Source organism: Rhinichthys klamathensis, unplaced genomic scaffold (assembly GCF_029890125.1).
Source record: "Rhinichthys klamathensis goyatoka isolate OS25496 unplaced genomic scaffold, OSU_Roscu_1.1 h1tg000476l_1, whole genome shotgun sequence".
Classification (NCBI taxonomy): Eukaryota; Metazoa; Chordata; class Actinopteri; order Cypriniformes; family Leuciscidae; genus Rhinichthys; species Rhinichthys klamathensis.
Window position 1 is genome coordinate 660,030 of NW_026606964.1, and position 17,471 is coordinate 677,500.

At 38.2% G+C, this 17,471-nt stretch overlaps 1 protein-coding gene across 7 annotated transcripts in view; it reads right to left on the reverse strand.

Moving 5' to 3' along the window:
• pard3aa (par-3 family cell polarity regulator alpha, a) overlaps positions 1-17,471 on the reverse strand; it is a 516,365-nt gene that overhangs the window by 154,551 nt on the left and 344,343 nt on the right. For 3 of the 7 annotated variants that reach the window (XM_056237053.1, XM_056237054.1, XM_056237050.1), the window contains 2 exons: positions 15,445-15,489; positions 3,378-3,620 (listed from right to left, as the gene is read on the reverse strand). In XM_056237053.1, the coding sequence (XP_056093028.1) occupies positions 3,378-3,620; positions 15,445-15,489 (288 nt within the window). The remainder of the gene's footprint in view (positions 1-3,377; positions 3,621-15,444; positions 15,490-17,471) is intronic. The other 4 variants (XM_056237055.1, XM_056237056.1, XM_056237052.1 and 1 more) reach the window with 2 other exon arrangements.

The window sequence follows — 17,471 nt, forward strand, 5'->3', positions numbered from 1 at the left end:
GTGGTGGTGGAAGTGACGTATATGCCGTAAAGCAGTCGAATTTTGTAGTTCTCTTTGTTCGCCGGTTACTACCCGAAACCCGAAGTTTAAAAGTACGATTAAAAACGCTACAGACCCCGCCAGGCTATGGCAGACGTGTCATTCAACCTATTGTAAGTCGATGTTCCATCACAAGAGACTTGGAAATATATTATGAAGGTTGAAAAGTAACCTGTTGTTACTTTAAACTAAATCCATAAAATAATCACATGATGGAAACCCCTAAAAGGTTCAATACATGAAGCGTCTGACAGAACCCTTTAAGGTTCTATATAGAACATTTTCTTTTAATACTGAGGCGATAATAAAAGCGTAAGGTTTGATTGGATATAATTTATCATTATTTTTTCTCATCGGCTGCTTATCGGATGGTATGGAAGCTTGTTTCCGCCACAGAATAAAACATTTCAAAAGATAATTGTGACTTTTTATCTCAGAATTGCGAGATATAAACTCAGAATTGCATGTTATAAAGTAAGAAGTGCGAGATATAAACTTAATATAGCTCACAATTGCGAGTTTATATCTCACAATTCCGAGAAAATATGTCAGAATTGTGAGATATAAACTTGCAATTGCGAGTTATATAAAGTCAAATTCTAAGGAAAAAAGGGTATAGTTTTCCTAGAAGTGGACTTTATATAACTCGTAATTCTGACTTTATAACACGCAATTGTGACTTTTTTCTTGCAATTGCGAGTTTATATCTCGCAATTCTGACATCTTTTCTCGCAGTAAACTCGCAATTGTGAGAAAAAAAGTCAGAATTGTGACATTAAAAGTCGCAATTACCTTTTTTATTTGTTATTCTGTGGCGGAAACAAGATTAGGATGGCTAAAAATAAAGTTTCTGGCCCAAAACGTTTCTGGCCTTCAGAAAGACGGAATGAAAAAGAATGCAGGAAAGTATGAATTGGACAGGACAGCATTTCTAAACATCCTCATTAACTTGAAAAAGAAGATTCACAGTCAATACAGCAGCGTCTTCACAGATCAATAGCGTTTTCATTAAAACGGTTATCACAGTAAGTTACGGTTCTGCTAATTGTTGACTGAAATGTAAAAAGAAACGAATTAGGGTAATTAACGGCAAATTTCAGCTACACAGGACTGAGTGGTAAATGTTTTGACACCGCAATCAAAAGGCGTCATTAGTCGTCTCCTTTTGACGTGCCACGGTATTCATTTCTTCTTTAGAGCGCCGATCACTTCTAATGGAGTCTTGAAATTACCACTCTGGCTGAAAACCGGTGGGAAAAAGAGCCGAGCACATTTAAGTCTGATATAAGAAAAAAAAAAACATAAAACACCAGGAAACACAGCCCAACTCATTTTCTCGGCTGGATATCTCCCAGTGACACATTTTTCCTCGGGTGATGCCAAATTCACATTTTATGTAAATAAAAGTGTCTGTGTGGAAAGAAAAAGCCTGCCCTTATCTGTCAACTTTTGACTATTAACCTCGGTGACAGGCACAGGCAGGTTCCTCTTATCTAAATTGAAAAACAGAGTTATTTGAATATCAGAAAAGGAGAAATGCAATATGCTTCTACCGTGGAATCTCACGCATTTGCCCTCTATTGCTCCACGGAAGAGATAAGACAGTATTTAGCCCAATGTGGACACAGCTTACAAGAACAAAGTGACTGAGGCAAATAATTTGACTCTTTAAAAAAAAAAAAAAAAAAAAAAAAAATCTGCTTGCTTTTAATGGAATCTTTTAATGGAGAACAAAGGGATGGCGTGAGGTTTTCCCCCTGGCAGGTGTTATTAACTAAACAGAAGTGTTGGACAGAATTCATAAAATCATCCGAACCCGAGGGACTAACACTATGTATTATTTAACTCAGATCTCAGATGTGAAAGAATGCATGTTTTATCACTTAAAGTCTCACAAATTTGAATTTGATTCCTTACGTATTATGCCAAAGAAATAACCCCTTCAGTGCAGAAAACTGTGGTATAAAAACATTTGAACAGGTTAATACATTAAACAATCTAAAATATGAAAAGAACACAAATTGCTGCTTCAAGCAATCAATGAACCGTAAAAATGAACCCAAACGCATTTAGTAAATCATCGAGTCTGCGAGCATTTAGAAATATGGCTTTAAAACCCAGGTCCCGTTAGAGAAAAATGCCCAGCGTGGATGTCTGGAAATTCATTTGGTCATGGGTGAGATGAATAGTGAAGCTTGTACACATGCTTATTGGCTGTTTATTTCCCTCCGAGTCTTTGAGGGAAGGCCTGACCTACTTACAGAGAGGAGGGATCTCTTCTGCTAGTCTAATCTTCAGAATAGCACAAGACGTCCCCACGAGACCGGCTGCCTTGTTTCTCCACTGAGTGCTGTGTCTATAAAGGCAAACGCAATTGGTGGGTGACTCGTAATATTCTGGGCCAGTCATTGTGTGAGACAACTGATGAAATTGCCATTGATATTGTGTCAGATCGCCTTCAATGTGTCTGTGCAATTATGGTAATAGCTGTGATTACATGAGTTGCCATTTTCAATATAAAGAGAAAAGAGGTTAAGAAAGTAGAAGATGATACACTGGCTGGACTACATCATGATGATCAAACTAGACTGTTCAATTTACATACACATCTTTATAAAACTTTATTATTATTTTATGATTCTAGTTGTATCTAAAAACCGGTTTTGAAAGAATATTTGTTGGCCACAACATGTCAGTTTTCATTAGTCAAATCAACCTTACAATTGGAGCGGACTGCATGTTAAATAATAACCAATATATATATATAACTTGTGAATATGTATCTTTAACTAGACATTGACAAAAAGTCAGTAAATAGACTCACAGTAATGATTCCTGGTTCATTTCGAGTTGAATGATTCACTCGAATGATTCCCTGAATGATTCACTGAGGGATTTTGATTCAAACTGCCGAAGCAACGGCAAATTTGAAGTTGTATCATGATTTATATTGACTGACTCATTAATAAGAATCATTTGTTCATGAATCGGACATCATGGCTCATCCTATGTTTGTGGTCGCATGCAGGAATCACTGGCTACTCCTGTTATCAGACAGGTTTCCTATTTTTGTCTGGCCCTATCAGGCAATGGTGGGCGGAGTTAGTTAAATAGCCTCTGCCAACAAGGCGGGGTTTTTCCATTTGATGTAAATAGACACTCTGTTCAAAGTTGTGCTGCTAGGGTGTTGCTAGGGTACTTTAGGTGGTCGCTAGGGTGATCTGGGTGGTTACTGAATAGGACCATGATATTCTAGTCTCTAGATATATCCCTTTTTACATTTTTTTTAATGATTCACCATTAAAAGAGGCCTGCAGCTGCACAGCACCCATACTTACACGTCTCCATACCTTCGTCATCTTCATCGGGGTTGACTATGGTCACACCTGGCTTGTCGTATGATTTGTCGATGGCCGCCCTGAAGCTCTCGTTGCAACCCCTTCCCCTGATGATCCTGGGACGAGGCCTGTGGAACGGGACGTCCCCGTTGAGCGTCACCTCTGCAACAGCTGTCTGGAGGCTCTCCAAGGAACTGGACTTCTTCAAACCTAACGACGGTCCCACATCTCGCGTGGAGTTGCCTTAGGGTGGAGAAAGAGTAAAAACATGCCAGAAAGAGAAGAGAAAACACTCACTTTTTTCCTCAATATATCCTTCTCTCCTAATTCATTTCTATCATTTACATCCCTTGCTAAAGACAAATGTGCATACTGGGTCACGTTTATCTGCAGATGGAGTGTGCTAAAATAATATGGAATATAAATGAATCCACTGGATGCGAAGTGAGGTGTCAGGAAGATTATCCGTCTTGCGAGGCAGAAAAACGTCACATTTTTAACTCCTGAGGTCATTTTTGCTTCTTTTCCCCAATGTGTATGTGTGTTTGTGCAAGACGATACGAGAGAAAGAGAAAGCGAGAGCGCATAACTCCTCCTGTAGTTTAAGGCACTGATGGATGGGCCAAATATGAGGCCCATTATCTTCGCTGTGTGGTCGTGGGAGGAGGAGGAGAACAAGAGGGAGGAAGAGCAAAGCTTGTAGACTAAACACACAAGACTCGGAGAGTCCTAGCCCAAACTCCCACAACTCGTCCGCTTAATGACCTTTTCATGCATTTAATCCACTTGTTCCTCTCGTTAAGGGTCCCTCAAAAAGACACAGTAGACCCACACTTCAAACACGCGCCAGTGCGGAGACAACATTAATCCTGCTTATGAAATCCTGTAGAGGAACAATTCTGGAAAATAACTCAATGAAAGCAAATGGGCATGGCTGCTCGGGTCAGGGATTTGCATGTGTGTGCGCAGCGTACACAATTAACACTAAATGTGAGCTTTGGAGAATAACAAAATGTCCCTTATATGAAAGTTCAATGTAATATGGTTTCAACGGAATTGTTAAAACAGTCCCTCAGTTCAATATGCATTACGTCTGTGCATATTCAATAATACAATAGATCTCTTCTGTATAATTACAGGTTTTTAAGGTTTCTTTGATGAACAAAAAGTTCAAAAGAACAGCGTTTATTTGAAATAGAAATCTTTTGTTACATTATAAAAGTCTTGACTGTCACTTTTGATCAATTTAAGTCATTAAATACTTGCAGTCTGTAAACATACAATACGCACAGAGCTGTGTTTGTGTAATTGTGCAAACCCTATGGAACAGTTGCCAAGTACTAAAAATGATCTAAGCCACCTGCATGATTGGATAAAACAGTGTAGCTCGAACAATAAACCTTGATAACTGCCGGTGTGCACGACTGCTTCTACACACATGCACAATCGCCTCAGTGATGTATGATTCCTAAAATGATGCATCTCATTGAAATGTATAGCGCAACAGGGCAGTGTGTGTGTGTGTATGTTTAAACACAATTAGCATGCAAATGATAAATAAACAAACGTTAACCGACAGCACCGTTACTGTTCTCGTGAGCGTAGCCAAGACTGCCAGTTCTGTTTGTTGCCGTAGCGTAAACCTGTCGTTTCTCACTCGGAGATCTTCATGTCAGATATTGATGGGAAACGTCTTGGCTATGAAGCTCATAATACAGCCTTAACTCTGTTTGATTTACCTTTCTCCGTTTGCACAGCTCGGATAATTTTTCCGATGGCTGCTGTTGTGTGTTTAGATTTGGCTGATCGTTCTGTCAGCGCACGCCTGACACAGAAGACTGCCCACAATAAAGAAGAAAAGAAATAGAAATATTTGAAAAACGTAGTAAATACAACACGTGCCAAGTTCTTAGAAATGCACTTCATGTTGGTTTCATATGGTTCAAGAAAAGATTCAATTTAATGACTTTTAAAAAGTCATGTGGTGTAACCATCAAGTATATACACTCACCTAAAGGATTATTAGGAACACCTGTTCAATTTCTCATTAATGCAATTATCTAATCAACCAATCACATGGCAGTTGCTTCAATGCATTTAGGGGTGTGGTCCTGGTCAAGACAATCTCCTGAACTCCAAACTGAATGTCAGAATGGGAAAGAAAGGTGATTTAAGCAATTTTGAGCGTGGCATGGTTGTTGGTGCCAGACGGGCCGGTCTGAGTATTTCACAATCTGCTCAGTTACTGGGATTTTCACGCACAACCATTTCTAGGGTTTACAAAGAATGGTGTGAAAAGGGAAAAACATCCAGTATGCGGCAGTCCTGTGGGCGAAAATGCCTTGTTGATGCTAGAGGTCAGAGGAGAATGGGCCGACTGATTCAAGCTGATAGAAGAGCAACTTTGACTGAAATAACCACTCGTTACAACCGAGGTATGCAGCAAAGCATTTGTGAAGCCACAACACGCACAACCTTGAGGCAGATGGGCTACAACAGTAGAAGACCCCACCGGGCACCACTCATCTCCACTACAAATAGGAAAAAGAGGCTACAATTTGCAAGAGCTCACCAAAATTGGACAGTTGAAGACTGGAAAAATGTTGCCTGGTCTGTTGAGTCTCGATTTCTGTTGAGACATTCAGATGGTAGAGTCAGAATTTGGCATAAACAGAATGAGAACATGGATCCATCATGCCTTGTTACCACTGTGCAGGCTGGTGGTGGTGGTGTAATGGTGTGGGGGATGTTTTCTTGGCACACTTTAGGCCCCTTAGTGCCAATTGGGCATCGTTTAAATGCCACGGCCTACCTGAGCATTGTTTCTGACCATGTCCATCCCTTTATGGCCACCATGTACCCATCCTCTGATGGCTACTTCCAGCAGGATAATGCACCATGTCACAAAGCTCGAATCATCAAAAAATGTATTTCTTGAACATGACAATGAGTTCACTGTACTAAAATGGCCCCCACAGTCACCAGATCTCAACCCAATAGAGCATCTTTGGGATGTGGTGGAACGGGAGCTTCGTGCCCTGGATGTGCATCCCACAAATCTCCATCAACTGCAAGATGCTATCCTATCAATATGGGCCAATATTTCTAAAGAATGCTTTCAGAGCATTCTTTTTTTCGTAGAATTAAGGCAGTTCTGAAGGCGAAAGGGGGTCAAACACAGTATTAGTATGGTGTTCCTAATAATCCTTTAGGTGAGTGTATAAAAAAATACTTCAACGAGGTTTTTAAATATACACTGCCGTTCAAAAGTTAGGGATGGGTAAGATTTTTTATGTTTCTTATGTCTCTTATGCTCACCAAGGCTGCAATTATTTGATTAAAAATACAAACAAACAAACAAACAAAAAAAAACAGTAATGTTGTTAAATATTTAGAACTGAACCTGAAATCTGAACCAATAGAAAAAATGGTTCTGCCCTGATATATTGAAGCGCATGTAAATGTGACATTTATTACAATAGGTTCATGTAAAGATTGTTTTAAGTTCACTTAAATAAAAAGTTGTTATATTTTTAAAAGCCTAATAAATGTTAAAATCGATAGATTTCAATTAACTGTAATGCTGAATGGCTATAATTTATGGCTATAAATAATTTTTATAGAGACATCATTATTGGTATCGGTAATTCCGGCCTTCTTTCATTAAAAAAAGATGCCATTAAACAAATATTTAAAATATAGGTGACTCTCTTTATGTTGTTTCTACATTAATTTGGAGATTAATTATGAAATTATTACAATATAAAAATATGTTAAAAACATTATGTGCAGTAGTTTATTAACTACACTCTAAAAAATGCTGGGTTGTTTCAAAACAATTTTGGGTCAAATATTGGGTCAAAAAATTTAAATTACATTTTTAATCCAAAGTTTGGGTTTGTCCATATTTGACCCCAAATTGGGTTGAAACAACCCAGCAAGTGTAGTGTAGTTATTTTATTAACCGATTGACAGCACTAATATCGATATAAACGATATAGTCACAATCTGGGGGGAAACTTGGAGTTTGAAGTTCCACACGTACAGTGGTTAAAACATCACTATTCATTCAAGCACATACCGAACCGAACGACCTGTACCCTAAAATGTATAGATTAAGCAATACGAAAACAGCATCACACCATTGACCCATATCGAGATTCAAAATGCAAACAGAATTGCACTCTCTTTCTGTCGAGCTACGATGATCTGTGAAGCAGGTTCAGGCACATTTAGATCTCGAGCACTTCTTGGAACTGACGTTTGCCTTCTCATCAGACCTTGAACACTGGGGCTCTATATATACATCCAGACTGCATGTGGTGGCACTCTGTGTAAACATGGCCGCTTTCATTCTCTCTCATTCCTGTCAGACGATGCATTAAGGTGGACCCGATGGTTTGGTCCTTCTCCCAAACACATCTTCCCTCCATCTACACTGAGATTCCTGACTCGCTTTCAGAGCTAAATGGAGCGTATCCGCCGGTCGCTGGGAGGAAAGACATGAGGCAAAACAGAGATTAGCTAAGCAAAATAAACCCCCGACACAGTAAGAAAACAATTAGAAATCTATTACAGAACCTCCTCTTGAAAGACGGACGTTTGAAACATCAGTGAGTGTGCGAGGAGCGAGGGCTCGGGGACGATTACAGGTATTTGAGGTGTAGGGATAGTGTGGGAAGTGTCGGCAGAGCACCAGGCCTGTGGCGTAATGCAATCCAGAGCCGCCACTGTTATCATTCTTTCACAACTGGTAGCAGCTTCTGAAGCCACGGGTCCTTTAAAACCCTCTTGATCCTTTAACCAAGCAAACCTGCGTGGAGGAAAAGACTGAGCAAACTAGCTAGTGCAAATACTGGCCAATTAGGACAAAGAACTGCACAATCCTGAACTGGCGACACACTCGGTTTCTGTATATTCATGGGATCTTTCATTAGCAGGAACAGTACGCCGCTGCAAACACAGGTGGTTTGCTTGTTAGGAACATGACGGATGGTTTTAAGACGAGGTCGGACGCGCCACAGGCTTTTTAGACCGTTTGCAGGAGCTTTTCTGTTCGAACGCTTGGAAATGAGCAGATCCGGCCTGTGTTTGTCAGTGTGAGATTTCTAAGTTCATCCAAAAATGTTAATTCTGCCATAATTTTAACAAAGTCGTTGCTCCAAAACTGAGTGATTGTTTCTTTTGTGGAGCACAAACATTGAATTTTTCAAATTAAGGACTAATTAAGGACTCAAAAAATGATTACTACTAAAAAGTTGAAATAACTTGATACAACAATAATTTTACTATATTAATTTTAATAGCATTCATGCTGATATATTAATATTCATTTTAAATAACTAAGAACAATAAATAACTAAGACAATGAATAGTTAATATTTATATATAAAATATAACAATATAATTGTATTACTATGGTCAGTTTTTTAAAATATAAAAATAAAAGGAAATGAATGAGGACAGGTCCTGTCAAGCTTAAAAAAATATAAAAATTATATTAGTAGGCTATAAGAGCAGTATAACTCTAATATAACAACAATATAAAAATAACGAAGTTAAAATTAATTAGGAATGGGAATAAAAAAAAAAAAAAACATGAAAGCACCATAAAAATAGTAAAAATAACTAATAATATTAGAAAAATAATAAGTATAATATAAATATAAATATAAAATAACAGGCAATAAATGCGGACTTGGTGCAAAAATGTACCATAAAAGAACCATAAGAATAGTTAAAATAATGTGAAATAAAAATTGTAAAAGTACTGTACAATATTAATATACCGGTACAAATAATTTAGTGAGAATGAATGAGGGCCTGTCAAGCTCCAAAAATGACAGCAAAAAGAGCCAAATAAAAGTGATCCATGACTTTTGCACAATGTTCCAAGTTTTCTTGAATCAATTCTTTACATTAGTTTTGAACGGGGAACGGATTAGATTAGATTAGACGACAGAATGAGCATTTGGGGCAGAACTGTTGCTGTTAATGAAGGACATGGACCACCAAGCTCTCGTGTCCACAGGTACCATCTCTCTTCTCTGATGAAGCACACTGTATCCGTGGGGGGTGTCTGTCTCTGTTTGTTATTAATAGAAATGAAAAAGGGAAGGAATCCAATCCGCCTGGCACGCATATGAACTAATATCGCGTCCCATATGCTGGAGAAGCCTCTTTAATCAACATGCTTCAAATAGCATGTGAACATGCGGCTTTCAGAGCTTACACACAAATCTGCTACACCGAAGAGCAGAAGCCGAACGCACGGCGAACACAAAGGGATTGAGCGGATAAAGCCCGCTTTGGGGAAACACAAATGACATCTGCATCACGCCGAATCTTGGAATAATCAAACTGGGTTTCTGTGGCATTGTATCGCCTCCGTGCAAAACACGTCAAGGGACGGAAAGCTCATAATTGCGCTTTTTGTTTTTTTACCAGGCAGGGTTTTGACATGCAACCCTCAATGGATCAAACCACTCTGATTCTCATCACACACCACATGCACTGCTTTTATTGGCATCCTCTTGCTGAATGTGTTCCTGCTATTTTCTCATCTGGATGTGAAGAGGGAGAAGAGCAGGGATCGTATAAAATATAATACTGATATACATCATGGTACTGACATATTCATATAGCACCAAAAATGACCATGGTACTATCATGTCATGGTATTCTTCTTGTACCATGTTAAAGGGTTAGTTCACCCCAAAATGAAATCTCTTGTCAGTAATTACTCTCCGTCATGTTGTTCAACCCCGTAAGACTTTCGTTCATCTTCAGAACACAAATTAAGATATTTTGGATTAAATCTGAGAGCTGGATCACTCCTCCATAGGCTTCTTAAGGGATCGAAACTGGCCGGCCCAAAAGTAATGAAAGACATCGTTAAAATAGTCCGAGTGACTACAGCGGCTCAACCTTAAGTTTATCAAGCGACGAGAATACTTTTTGTGCGCAAAAAACAAACAAAAATAAAGATTTTATTCAACTAAATGGTAAATGGACTGCATTTATATAGCACTTTCACAGACCCAATGGCCACCAAAGCGCTTTACATATTGCCTCACATTCACTCATTCATACACTCACTCATTGAATAATCCATAAGGAAATGAATAGTTGAATAAAGTCGTTCTTTTTGTTAGTTTTTTGGCGCACAAAAAGTATTCTCGTCACTTGATAAACTTAAGGTTGAGCCACTGTCGTCACTCAGACTATTTTAACGATGTCTTTCATAACTTTTGGGCCGGCCAGTTTCGATCCCTTAGAAGCCTATGGAGGAGTGATCCAGCTCTCAGATTTAATAAAAAATATCTTAATTTGTGTTCCGAAGATGAACGAAAGTCTTACGGGGTTGAACAACATGAGGGAGAGTAATTACTGACAGAGTTTACATGTTTGGGTGAACTAACCCTTTAATACCAAGGTAAATTCATTTCAGTGTCATAGAATATAACATACTATATAACTAAAGGAAAAATTAAAAAATGCTGTGGTTTCACCATAGTATAAGATGAATTGTACTCTTATAAGCTGAAATGTACAATAGCACTGGCAATTTGCCTGTATTTCCATTGTAATAATATTTTACAATATTACTGTTTGTACAGTATTTTTGATCAAATAAATGCAGCCTTGGAGAGAACATTTAAAAAAAAATCATTTTGAATGGTGGTGTATAAAACACTTAAACTTGACCAAATATTACCATTGTATTACTTATACACCGAAAAAAAAAAAAAAAAACTTTATACCATGGTACTTTAAGTGAAAGGAGAAAAAGAAGCAGAGACACAACACCAGTGAAGATATATCTATATCATAAAGCACCTTCCTCTTTAATTAGCAAAGGCACCTCCAGCACTCGAGCGGTTAAGAGTGATTACCATTAAATGCTAAAAGAAAGCATCATTTAGGCTTTAAATAACACTACGAGTGCTGTGGCCGTGGCATTGTCCAGATGACCGGCAATCTTCTCATTATTGATACTCAAGGTAACGCAGGCCAGCATTTGCGTATGAAAGCACGATCCATCGCATGTAATTTATTCAGCTATCTGCAATTTCATGCATTAAGTTAAAAGGGTTATTAGGCTTAAAATAGCTCTGCAGCAGCAAGGAGGTTTTGTCCCGGTGTGTCCATGAAGATTGAAGGAGTCTTGGGGTTACGGACCCTCCATCCCCGCGTGTCCGGGATCATTAGTGGACCAGAGGATGTCCAGGTTTGTCCCTTGCTCCTTTACATCTGTCCTAATTAACTTCTAATGCCGCAAGCCAGTCAGTCATTACATTTTCATTAATGACATCAGCGATGCTCAGAATCTGATGAGTCACATTCATATTTCTGCTGAGTCATGAAACGGTCCCCAAGTGACATCCTTCACTGTCACTTCCAGACATACTGGCACTTTGACGGTTGTGGAGAATGTGGTGACTTTGAAACTGCTTTTTGACATGTTCATCTTTCTTTAGTGTGTAATGTTGCAGTTTGAGGATGAAAAAGCTCTGCAAAGTTCCAGTTATTCTCTATATCAGAGTCAGTGTTTCTGAACTCCTCAAACGCCTCCATTGTAGACTTGAGTTTCTTCCGGGAACGAACACGTCACAATATTCATGATTTAAATAATCTTTGAATGTTTGCCGGTTCCCGCCTCCTTCTTCCCTGAACTTTAAACATTGCAACAATTCTTTATAATGGGAAAAAAGGTTATTTGGATTATTAAAATGTTCTTCACACTAAGATTTTATTTTTTATTTTTTTAAGAACTGATCACTTAAAGTCCCCCTGTGTTGAAAATCCAGCTTTGTTTATAGATTGGTCAACTTGCTCAACCCTTGATTGACAGACAAGCTCTTAAGACTCTGAAAATCCAGCTTTTAATGTTGTTTATGTGTCTATGTGGTGTTTTTAATACGCTTTACGACAAACCATGTGTAAGTTCATAAGTCGACAGCATTGCTGAGTATTTTCTGCTTAAAACTGCAGTGAACCAAAGACAGTCTCAAAAACACGGTTTGAAATCGCTGGTGTTTCTGACGTCACAAACGACCTTGTAACCAATCAGATCAACGTGTGATCGTCAACCAGTGGATCTCTGAGCTGAGTGAGTGAGTGGAGGTGGGGCTCATTTGCATATTCATAGAACCGCGCATACTAAATGAGGCGAGGGTGTCGAGTTACATTCAAGATATTTGAAGAAATTAAGATTTTTTGGTAATGCTTCCTTTTACAGTACAGTACTTACGTGTACTTACAGTGTACTTACCTAGAAAGTACTGGCTAATATAAGGTAAGTACATGGGTTAGGGGTAGGTTCAGGGTTGGTACCTAGTTATTACCCAGTAATTATAATTACTATAATAAGTAGATAGTAAGTACATGGGTAACAGGACTGTAAAAGGAAGGGGTACCGTTTTTTTTTTTCAAGGAAAAAAAAGTTCAAATGTGATATTTTGGTGATCAAAGATGAGTTTTAAGGGATCAAATTATTGACTACAGGGGGACTTTAAAGGTTCTATAGGGAATAAAAGATGGTGGTTCTTTAGTATTGCCACAAAAACACCCTTTTAGAAGCATTGTTGCAATGTTTAAAGGTCAGGCAAGGAGGAGGCGGGAACCGGCAAACATTCATCCTTTATTTTTAAGGGCTGGTTCACACAGAATGCTGGTCAGTGGATCGACAAAAGCGCATGGTCTAGAGACGCGTTTTTTTAAAAGTTGAACTTCTTTAAACTTGAGCACCAGGTTTTTAGAACGGCGTTTCATGTGAAAACGTCATGCACGTCCTTTACGCATGTTTACATAAAAAAAAAAAAAATGGAAAAACGCGTTCTGTGTGAACGGCCCTAAGAGTGTAGAACGGAAAGTAAGTTGACACATGACTACTATGCAACTCTAGTATTTTTCACTATCCATTCAATTCCCTCCTTCCATTTCTGACATTTTATTTCTTGGAAATAAATTGGGTTGCGAACAGCATTTCATGTTGACTTTAACACAGGAAAGCTTTGACTCTTTGACAGGATGAATTCTCGACATTACATGACTCTGAACACAGAACCTCCGGTCTCCATGCATCTCTAGTTCTCCACACAGCATGCATACGTTCTCCCCAGTGCTGCAACTACAGCTCGCTTCTCCAGACGTTTGACATTGATGGATTAATTGCAGTAAGCCAAACAGGCCCGTCTGACATTGAGGCTCTTTATTTCAAACAGAATTTCAGCAATCCCTCCTCACACACTCATGCATTCACACACACACACACACACACACACCTCCGTTTCTTTTCCCATTCTAGAACTCCTCTGCATAATTAATGTTTTCTTCCATCATACCCCTCAAGAACAGGCAGTCCGCTTCGCTTTCCAAAAAAAGTTGTTGCCAAAACGTTTATTTAACACCAGGGCACTTCATTTCAATGGGAAAGAAGAAAGCAACACCCTCTCTGATTTGATGGCAATTACTTCAAATGACTTCCTTAACGAGCACAACGCACACAGTCGTTTAGTTAGATTGATTACTAACAGTTAACACCAGATAGGAGAGTCGTGAAGTCAAAGGCGGGCGGTTTTGAAGGATTTTCCCAAACACAGATTAAACTTGTTGCTGGACTCATTTCCATCATCACTGGTGGTCTTGCAGTGTTCATTTCTCATGTTAAAGGATACTATGGCTTTGTTCCAAAACCTATTGAGCCGCCTTGTTGTCTACTGCCTAAACAGACATCGCATCTCCACACCGCATAAAATAATGCTATTCATGAGAACTATACAAAACACAGAACTCACAATTGATTCTAATTAGTTTGATGTCTAATGTGTTTTTTTTTATACCATCCAATCTAATTAAATATTATAACCCCATCTGGCTGGTTTTAGCTGGTCTCCCAGGCTGGTTTCAGAGGGTTTTGGACACTTTTTTAGCTGACCAGGCTGGACTTAGGCTGGAAGACCAGCTTAAAGACCAGCTAAACCCAGCTGAGCACCAGCTTAGCCAGGCTTGAAGACCAGCTTAAACCAGCTAAGACCAGCCAAACAGCCGAAGCTGGTTTTATCTGTTTTTTTGTTTTGTTTTTTTCAGCAGGGAAATACATATTGGGTAAAATTTACTGTTTTTAATTACAGAAATTTAAAACTGCTTTTTTTTCTTCAAAAAAATATTCAGTATCTAATGAAATATTATAACTGTTTTCTACATTTCTCTAAACTGGTTGTAATAAGTTTGACATTAGCATATTGCTAAGCTAAAGGCGCAACCATGAACAAATGTGTCCATCTTAGACTGAAACGTGATGTTTTTTCTATACTATTAAGTATACAATTAAATAGTATAACTGTTGTCTACATTTCGCTCAATTGATTGTAATAACCTTTGAGATTAGCACGTTGCTAAGCTAAAGGCATAAAAAATGAAGTACAATTTTTAATTAGACTGAAACTTAAAACAATGTTTGTATACTATTCAGTATCTAATGAACTATTTATAGCCTATATGGTATCTACATTTTTCTTACTTGATTCTAAGAGTTTGACATTAGCATGTTGCTAGGCTAAGTAGACACAGTAGATATGGTAAAGTTGTCGTTTTTTAGATTAAAACTTAAAATGAGATTACAAATGTTTCTATACCATTCAGTATCTAATGTAAATATAACTAGTACACATTTTCCTGAACATATAATAGAGTTTGATGTTAGCATGTTGCTAAGCTAACGACACAAATTTGGGGTAAAACTGCTTGGGAATCTTTAAAAAAAGATGATTGACTGAATTATTATAATTATAGTCAACAATTTTCAATCTTATACTCGTGATACATTCAAGGAGTATTTTCTGCATGAAGGATACACAAAATGCTAGTTTTTAAAGTGAAGCATTTATGGCGGCAACATAATTTTGCGGCTGGAAGCTCATTAGGTTTTGCAACAGAGCATAGATTTGTCTAAAAATCTTTTTCAAAATCCACCAAATGTCCGTAAATGAGCATGCCCAAACACACAGAGGTGCAGTCCGCTAATGAGGTTAGTGTGGAGAGTGTCCCTGATTGGTTGCCTTACCTTCGGTCCTCTCTTTGCGGGGAGTGAGGTTAAACTCGTCGGCTACTGTTAGGGAGGCATAAAGAATTGTGATTGGTTAATTCAAGACATTCACCATTCCCAGACCCATGCACCAATCCATTCCAGTACGGATGTTACTTGACATTTGCAAAGGCCAAGCCAAGAGGCATGCAAATCATCAGGTGGAAGTGAGACAGTCAGACAGTCAAAGTGGGATAACCCATGAGGCGGGGAAAGAGAGAGAGAGAGAACTGAGGGCATTAGCATGCAATATGTGATCTCTAACATTCAAAAGCATTGGGCAGTTATACTGTGTTAGGGGATTTTAGCTCAATGAACCAGGCGTAACCAATTCCTTTTTGTCTTACCATGCATACAGTCGAAAATCAAACCATGAAGTCTGAATTATTAGTATTTTTTTCTGTAATTTTCCTCATGATGGCTCTCAAACAGCCTTTATACTGTTGCCACAGATTGTATTCTTCTAAAAGCCGGAGAGGGGCAAACATATATACTCAACCTGAAGGCAGAGATGCCATTTGAAGAAAATGGCTCATAAGAACGAAGCACAAGAGATTTGGTGGAATTGAAACGTGCTTGTAATGAGTCGAGACGGCTTGAAACGGTGCTTGTTTGAAATGGCCAGTAACATCAGGACACATCTGTTCTGGTCCAAATGGATTTCATAAAAAGATGAAACTGCCTTTAAACTGGGAAATAAATGAGCTACTTTCACAGAACATTTAATGATCTTGTTAAAGCCACGCGGCTCCTTAAAAGTGTGGGATCAGTCAAATATTATTACTATACGATTGCAATTTGAGTACCTAGAAAAGCGCTTTATAAATGTAACGAATTAATAGTATTATTATTAATTTTAATTAACTATTTTCAGTAAAGTATAATGTATTCCTGTGATCAAAGCTGAATTTTAATCATCATTACTCCAGTCTTCAGTGTCACATGATCCTTCAGAAATCACTCTAATATGATGATTTGATGCTCAAGAAACATTTCTGATTATTATCAATGTTGAAAGCAGCTTCATATCTTGGTGTAAATTGTGATACATTTTATTTTTCTGGAGTTTTTAAAGAATAGAAAGCTCTAGAGAACAGAATTTATTTGAACTAGAAATATTTTGTAACATTATACATGTTTTTACTGTCACTTTTCATAAATGTAATGCTTCCTTGCTACATAAAAGTAATATATATATACATATAATTGTATCTTACTGACCCCATGTTTTTGACACAAGACTTTCGAATAACTTATTCATAATCATGATTTATTATATTTATCATTTATAAATGTATTATATATAAATACATTGACTCTTTTTTTATTATTACTTTTAATCAAATGTAAATACTGTAGATCTCACAGGTGTCCAAGCACTAACATGATTCAACAAGTGTCTCAATTTTGAAGTTTAAGTTTAATAACATTAAAAATGAACTACCTTTCTTTTCTGTATGTAAGTGCTTTTGAGTGTGAACATTTGAAGACCCAAAACTGATATGTTTAATTTACCCCAACTCAAATCATTTAATTTTGATGCATATCCCTAATCTAACTCCGTTAAACCTTGACGAGGCACTGAAAAAGGTCTAAAATCTGCTGCTTCTTTCCCTTGCCTTTTCCTCTTTTCCTCACTCTCTCATTTTTTAAGTGCTCTATCTTCTTCCAGCCATTTCACTTCTGCTACTGAAGTGTAAAGAGGGAGTGTGTGAGGGAGCCGGGTCTCGGGTGTCTCGTGTTTTCTTGCCTGAGCGGGGCACTGGTCTCAGGAGGCTGTGGTCTTGATGTTGAGTAAGGATAAAGGAGAGGAGGTGGAGGATGAAAGAGATGTTTTATCTCCTCCGATTAGCCGTGCGTTCGTGCGGCAGAGACTGTGTGTCCCCTGAGATCGACTCCACGCTCTCAACAACCCTGACCTGTCCTTGAGTCCCGACAAACCCACCTCAGAGCAAACAGGTGAGGCAAACGGCTACTCGGACACATATATTAGTTAGGAGACGGCA